This window comes from Trichechus manatus, unplaced genomic scaffold, assembly GCF_000243295.1.
Source record: "Trichechus manatus latirostris isolate Lorelei unplaced genomic scaffold, TriManLat1.0 scaffold00041, whole genome shotgun sequence".
In the NCBI taxonomy this organism is placed as follows: domain Eukaryota; kingdom Metazoa; phylum Chordata; class Mammalia; order Sirenia; family Trichechidae; genus Trichechus; species Trichechus manatus.
Genome location: NW_004443977.1, coordinates 10512841 through 10520190, shown reverse-complemented (window position 1 = coordinate 10520190; position 7350 = coordinate 10512841). Strand labels below are relative to the sequence as shown.

Here is a 7350-nt window from a genome sequence, read left to right as displayed (position 1 = left end):
GGAAAGTCAGCCAGGGCCCTAGAGTTTCTAGGCAGTAGTTACTCTGCCCCTGCCCCCAGCGCGCGCGCGCGCCCACACACACACACACACACACATACACACACACACACACACACACACACACACACAAGCTAAGATGCCCACAGGTACTTCTATTATGCACACATTCGACCCCCCTTCTCCCTCACAGGTGAGCATACTCACCGAACTTTTGTGCTCCCCATACAACCCCATGCACATGCTTTGCACACACAATTCCATCCCCCCAGACACAATCGTTATAACTATAATTTCTTTAGCACTTACTAAGTGCTTTTACAAATGTTACCTCATTCACAACAACTCCATGAACATCCCCACACCCATTTAACAGACTAAGTGACTGAGGCTCAGAGAAAGTCACACAAGTTCTGTGTCTCTGTGTGTCCACCTGGTCCAAATTCCCATCCCAGCATGCACAGGTAGTGCCAATCCTGGTTTCTGAGCTGTGACTACATAGTAATTACTACTAGTACTTCTTGTATACTTAGTATGCACAAGGCATTGTGCTAAGCACTTTATATGAATAAACTCATTTAACCCTCCCAGCAAGGCAGGAGACTGAGGCACAGAGAGGTCACTTACCCAAGGTCACACAGCCAATAACTGGGGAGCTAGGATTGTAACCTGGGCACTCTGGGTATAGACTACTATGCTATACTGTCTCACATGCTGATTGGTCAGTGGGTCCCCCTGACTTTGTTTCTTTAAAGCCTTGGTCTAAAATACGGAAGCACACTAATGAGTTCTGTTTGTCCTGCACAATGTTTTGGGCGGGCAAACATGCTCCAGTTCAGCCGCTGACAACAGCACCTCGCTCATTTACAGTTCCTTCTTGGTCCCTGAAGTTATTTGAGTTTGTGAAACCCATATTTTAAAGTTTAAGGTCATGTCTTGTACACTCTGGGTGCACACAGGTGGCCCTGTCTCCAAGACCGCAGAGGCAAATATCACACGTACAGACTAACGCATGGAGCCATGCACTGAGAAGGTACACGTGTGTGTCCATACTCGTTTCAGCCAGGGGACCCAGGACACCCACAGGCACTTTCCCTGCTCACCCTCAGGCACGCCCATCACAGATGGGGGAGCTGAGTGGGGAGAGGGGGTAACTTGAGCCCTTGTTTCCCAGGAGAACTGGAGGGGCTGGCACATTCCATAGCAAAAATAACCAATGGGCAGCAGGCGTGAGTGACGGGACAGCTGGGCTGAGGAGGGGCTGCAGGATTCTGTGTTCCTGCCCTGGACCAGAGCTGCTCACCCCCGCGGGGCTGGCCTGGGACTTGCTCTCAGGGTGGGCCTCCCAGACTGCCCCTCTTTCCCCCATGGCTGAATGGCTGTGCCCCCCTGCCACTGCTCCAAATCTAGACTTTCCAATTTCTGTGCTGCCAGCATTTCCCTTCAACCAGAGAAAACCTCAAGCCCTCACGCCCTGCCTAGTCTCTCCCACAGACCCTCCCCTGAGCCAGATGCACCCACTCTCCCCTCCCCCTGTCTCCTCTCTTCCTACCCCCTTTTAGGTTCTGCCTTCTCTCTCCTTGCTTACCCTGCTCTATGTTTCTGCTGTTGTTGTGTGCTGTCTAGTTGATTCTGACTCATAGGACCCTATAAGGACAGAGCAGAACTGCCCCATAGGTTTCCTAGGCTGTAATCTTTATGGGAGCAGACCACCTGGTCTTTTCTCCTGCAGGACTTCTGGGTGGGTAGCAACCGAGAGCTTAACCATTGTGCAACCAGGGCTCCTTTCTATGTTTCTAACGTGCTATATTCTTTATTTGTTATGTTTATTACATACTGTCTGTCTCCCCTCACTAGAATGTAATCTCCAGGAGGATAGGAATTTTGGTTCTTTTTGGGGGATTTTCCCCTACTGCCATAGGGTAGCTATGAGTCGGAATCAACTCAAGCAATTGGTTTGGTTTTTTTGGATGTACCCCAGGAGCCCTGGTGGTGCAGTGGTTAACAGCTTGGCTGCTAACCAAAAGGTCGGCAGTTCAAATCCACCTGCTGCTCCTTGGAAACCCTATGGGGCAGTTCTACTCTGTCCTGTAGGATCATTATGAGTTGGAATCAACTCAATGGCAATGGGTTTGGTTTTTGGGTTTTTTCTGGAAGTATTCCAAGCACCAAGAACAGTGGCAGGTACAAAGTAGGCACTCAGTAAACATGGGAGGGTGAGGCAGAGATGGGGGTGGAGAGGATGGTAGTGGTTGGAAGGGTGGAGAGTAAATCATCTTGGACAGCTCCATTCTTCTGGCCCTCCATCTTTTATGCCCAGACCTAGACTCTTTCCTTGAAACAGCTGGAGAAGTGACACTTGGAATGACCATCTCCCCATTCCACTCAGGATCTTCCTGGAAAGGCCTGCCTCAGCTTCAGGAAAGGGTCTCCTGATGACTTTGGGGCCTCTATGCTCCCCTTTCTCCTCCCTCACAGGGGTCTTCACTGCTTCCATGATGGCCCCACCTCCTCTCCCCACCTTGGGACTTGGCATGCCGCTGGTCATGAGACAACTGAATGGGTGGTGACACTCTCTCTATATTCATTCCCAACTCCATACCAGTTTTTTCCAGTTTTTTCATCTAAATATTCCAAATTCTGGGTGAAAATGATGATAAATGCAGAATATCCCTCAGCACAGGTCCTGCTGTAGCCCCCACCTTCCCCTTGACTAAACTGGCTCTATCTCTAACCTATCCCTCTGTGCCTCCAAGTCCCCAGGATTGGTTCACTACCATCTGTTGACCTTTGACCCCTGTGATTGACACCAGAGTTTTCCAGACCCTGGCTATGGAACCTCCAACCAACCAACACAGTGAGCATCATCAACTTGCTCCTTCCCTCGGCTGCGCCTCTTTACTCAGCCCCTTTAATGCAGGCTTCCTGCTCCAGCCACACACAACTCAAGCTTTGAGGTGGCACTTGCTCTGGTCACTTGATTTCCACGTGGCTCCTTGGGAGGTACAAGTGGGAGCCTGGTGTCTTGAAAGAAAAGCGTTCCTGCCTATCTTGATACTGGACCAGGAGATGGATTTGAGGATTCTGACAGGGGAGAGATGGTTATGATTGCAGATGCTTGCTTAGTCTTCCCATGTTCTTTCTGCTCTGAGGGGACAATGTGGACCAGACTCAGAGACCTGGCTTTCAGTGCTGGCTCTGCCATCTCCCTAGCCATGTGACCTTGGTTACATTTCCTCTTTGAGCCCCAGTTTTCTTACATGTATAATGGTCATAATGTAATCTGGGGCTTAGGAGGTATTAAATGTGATTGGGTAAAAGAAAGTGCTTTATACATGTTAAGGATTCTACAAGTATCCTGCCTTTTCACCATCTTCACCTCCTTTGTTTCCTCCTTTCCTCACTTCTACACCTCACACAACTCCACCCTGTTTCCCATTCTCCACACTCTCCAGTCTGCAGACCACCCAACTCCTCAGGGCTCCAGCCTCCAAAGCCATGCCAATATCCCTCCATCCTTGAGCTAACATCTCAGGCCTCCGGGGTGCCAGGAACCTTAGCATCATCCCATGCTGCAGAGCCAGATAGCAGTCCCAGCCAGGAAACTGCCTCCTTCCCTCTGCAGCCAGGCCCTTGTTTGGCCACTGGCTTCCTCGAGTACCCTGAAGTCCTCCTGCTGTTGATCACAACCAAGAAAGTTTTCCATGTAACTGAGCAATGCCGAGCTGCTTCCCCAGCTGCCCTGGCCAGGACCTGTCAATGGGCTTGGGCTGGCCCAGGGAACTGGGAACGGGAGGCAGTAGCAAGCGGAGGATGGATCCTCTGTTGAGTACCCCAGCATCACCACAGCGAAGCCTCTCCCTCCCCCAGACCATGTGGGAGGGGCATGGTAGTTAAGCACAGGGTTCTCTGTGGTGAGACAGACCAACACTTCCATCTCCATTCTGCCACCTTCTATCTGTACAACTGTTGTCGTTAGTTGCCGTGGAGTTGATTCCCACTCATGGTGACCCGATGTGTGCAGAGTAGAACTGTGCTCCATAGGGTTTTCAAGGCTGTGAGCTTTCAGAAGCACATCTCCAGGCCTGTCTTCCCCGGCGCCTCCAGGTGGGTTTCAACTGCCAACCTTTTGGCTAGTGGTCAAGCACTTAATCATTTGTGCTACCCAGGGACCCTTTGTACAACTAAGACAAGCCATTTAATCCCTTTGGGCCTCAATTTCCCCAGAGTTGCTGTGAGTCTTAAATGACACATCAAATAATAGTAAGTGCGAGTATATTGCCTGCCACATAGTAGAATAGTAGTTATTTGTATTATTATAAATTACTATTAAGAATTATTATTAATTAATAATAAGGCTGTTCTTGGGGTAAAGATTACACTGGTAGGAAAAAGTTCTCAAATGCGGCTTGCTGCAACTCAACCTTCTTCCCACTCACAGGTGGCCCAAATCACACGCATCGTATTTTAACATGAATGCCAAAAGGCCCCATATCCAGGCCAACAGCTCCCGGGGCCCCACGGCACCCCAAGTCTGTCAAGCATGCTGTTTCAGCAGGGCAGCTCAGACTGGAGACTGTCTCCCTGGCCTCTGTCTAGGTGCCCAGCCGGGGTTCAGCTCTGCCGACCATGCCACCCACGTTACAGAGCGGCTGAGGAAACTGCCCTGCTGGGGGGCTCTAGCACCCCTCCACTCTCCCCACTTTGGGAGACCAGGGCAGGCCAGGAGGCTGTCATCCTCAGAAGGCCAGGCCTGGGCTCATCTTGTAGCAACTGCTCCCCACACACTGGATAGGTCCCCTTTCCCTCCCCCTCTTCCTCCTTCGTCCCAAACTTCTTGAGTAGTCACTCAGAATCCAAACTAGGAGGACAGGGTTCTCAGTTCTGGGACGGCCATAACTGGCTGTATGTCTTTAGGCAGGCCTCCCTCCCCTCTGGGCCACAATTTCCTCACGTGTAAAGGAAATGTTTGGAGCAGCAGTTCTCTGTAATGCTTTCTATCTTTAAACAAACATTATGACCACCACTGTCTTTCTCAGCCCTTCCCTAATCTCTCTCTTCCACTATTTGTATTCTCATCAATCTACCTCTTGCCCTTAGATTTATGCTCTATTTTCAGAACCCTTTGTCTTTGAGGGGCCCAGAGCTACCAGTACCAGTTGCCATTGTGTGTCAGAATAGAACTGTGTTCCACAGGGTTTGCAATGGCTGATTTGTTTTTAATAGATCTCCAGGCGTTTCTTCTGAGGTGCCTCGGGTGGACTCAAACTTTCAACGTTTCAGTGTCCCTGAGAGGCCCAGAGCTAAGATCCCTAAAAAGTCAACTCCTTTCCCAAGATCAGAGTTCTACCAGGATGTACTCCACCCCCTGACCCCACTCCCAGACTGGGGAAGTCTGTGCCTGGCCAGGTGCTGGGCCACCTGGAGAAGACAACCTTGCCCCTCCCTGGCCCTTCTTTAAACAAAGATCCCTTGCCACAGGGACCCAAGAAACTAGTCATTGGAGACTCTATGAGGTGGGCAGGGCAGGCTAAGGGGAGAGAGGAGATGCTACCAGAGGGCAGAGGAGCCCCTGCTCCATCTCCTGACCCAGTTGTACCCTAGGGCCTCCTTTCCCCTCCAGCTTCTGATGTCCTCATTTCCTGTGCCTCCTCCCCATGTCCGGAGGAGTTACCCCTAAATAACCCCAGTTGGAGTGAGAAGTCCCTCTCAAACAGCTACGTGGGGATGCTTTTCTGGATGACTTGAAATTGCCCCTCAGCTCTTTGCCAGCTCCCGGAACTACAGCTTAACCTAAAATCAAGCTTACTGTCATTGAGTTGATTCCGACTCATAGCAACCCTATAGGACAGAGTAGAACTGCCCCATAGGGTTTCCAAGGTTTTAAATCTTTACAGAAGCAGACTGCCACATCTTTCTCCCATGGAGTGGCTGGTGGGCGGCTGAGCGCTTAATCACTGCACCACGAGGGCTTCTTCAACTGCACCTTTTGCCTCAGATATCTGTTTCTCAAGGCTCTGTCTTTGGCCTAGAGAAGAACCATTTGGCTGGCTTAGGGGCTGAGGAAATAAGAAAGGAAGCCTAAAAACACATCCAGGGAGAATTGGCCCTGGCCGGGCACCCATGCCAGCCCCAGCAAGACCATGACTACGGGACTCAGGCTCCTGACCCTCCTTTTCTACCTCAGACCATCAACGTCCCTTCACACACAAGCCAGCAACTTTACCCACACATGGTCAGGGACCCAAGTACCGGCCCCGAGCATCCCCCTTCCACACCTTTCGAATATCTACTCTGGAACCTCAGGTAGACATGGCCCATGGGCTTCCCACACCAACCCTACAAACCCCTGTCCCTCCTCTGCTTGTTCCATGATAACCCAGCCCAGACTCCTCCACCCCCCACATTTGCACATGTGGCTCCTCAAACACCCTGTTCCATACATGCCCACAGAGCCCCTAAGCCCAGCTCCTCCTCCTGATGCTCTGGACCCTGTTCCCACCTGTCCCCCACTGGCCTCTTCCAGCCAGCCTGGTGCTGACCACACCAACCCTGCCACTGTGATGGACTGCCAGGAGCTTGGACCCAGCCCCTCAACATCCCAGCTTGATCAGTGATCTCAAGTTTAAACTATTTTAGCTGAAGAAGACAACATTCCCCAGGAGGCCTCTCTCTGCAGGAACTTGAGGGTTTTCACCTCGGACTTCCCAGGGAGGCATGAGTGGGGCTGGGGCTTTGCCTGCCAAGTGTTGACCATGACCTCTAACCCTCACATGGAGAGCCTATCTACCTGACACCCCCTTCCCTGCACTGTCATGTTGGTCTGCACTTGTGGGTCAGAGCAGCTGAGAAGCCAAGGCACCTGGAAGAAGGCATAGATGAAAGGTGCCTCCCTTACATGGCCAGTGCCCCCTTCTTACCTTGGAGCACCCCACCCCCAGGCTGTGCCCCCATCTCTCCATTACCTCCAACCTCCAGCACTGTGACAACAGCCTCACAGGAGGCCTCGCCCCGCGCGTTCTGGGCTCTGCAGCTGTACACACCGGCGTCCCTTGGCCCGCAGCTCCGCAGCCACAGGCAGCTGGGCTCCGGGGCCGGCGGGGGCAGGAACTGCCCGTCCCGGAACCAGCTAAGGCTAGGCTGGGGTGTCCCGCTCACCACCACCCGCAGCCGCACGTCGCTGCCAGCGAGCACCGCCGCGTTTTTCAGAGGCCGCAGAAAGACCGGCGCCCCGGGCGCGGCCGCAGGGGCCCCTCCGCTGGCCCCCACCTTGGCCCTCTTCGGGGGCACCCCGGGGCTGGGGGGTGCCCTCGTGCCCGCGTCCTCGCCTCGCGTGCCCCGGGCTTTCTGCAT

At 52.6% G+C, this 7350-nt stretch overlaps 1 protein-coding gene across 1 annotated transcript in view; it reads right to left on the bottom strand.

Moving 5' to 3' along the window:
• SPEG (striated muscle enriched protein kinase) overlaps positions 1–7350 on the bottom strand; it is a 60177-nt gene extending 52827 nt beyond the window's left edge. Inside the window, exon 1 of the mRNA XM_004376346.1 lies at positions 6963–7350. Within this exon, the coding sequence (XP_004376403.1) occupies positions 6963–7350 (388 nt within the window). The remainder of the gene's footprint in view (positions 1–6962) is intronic.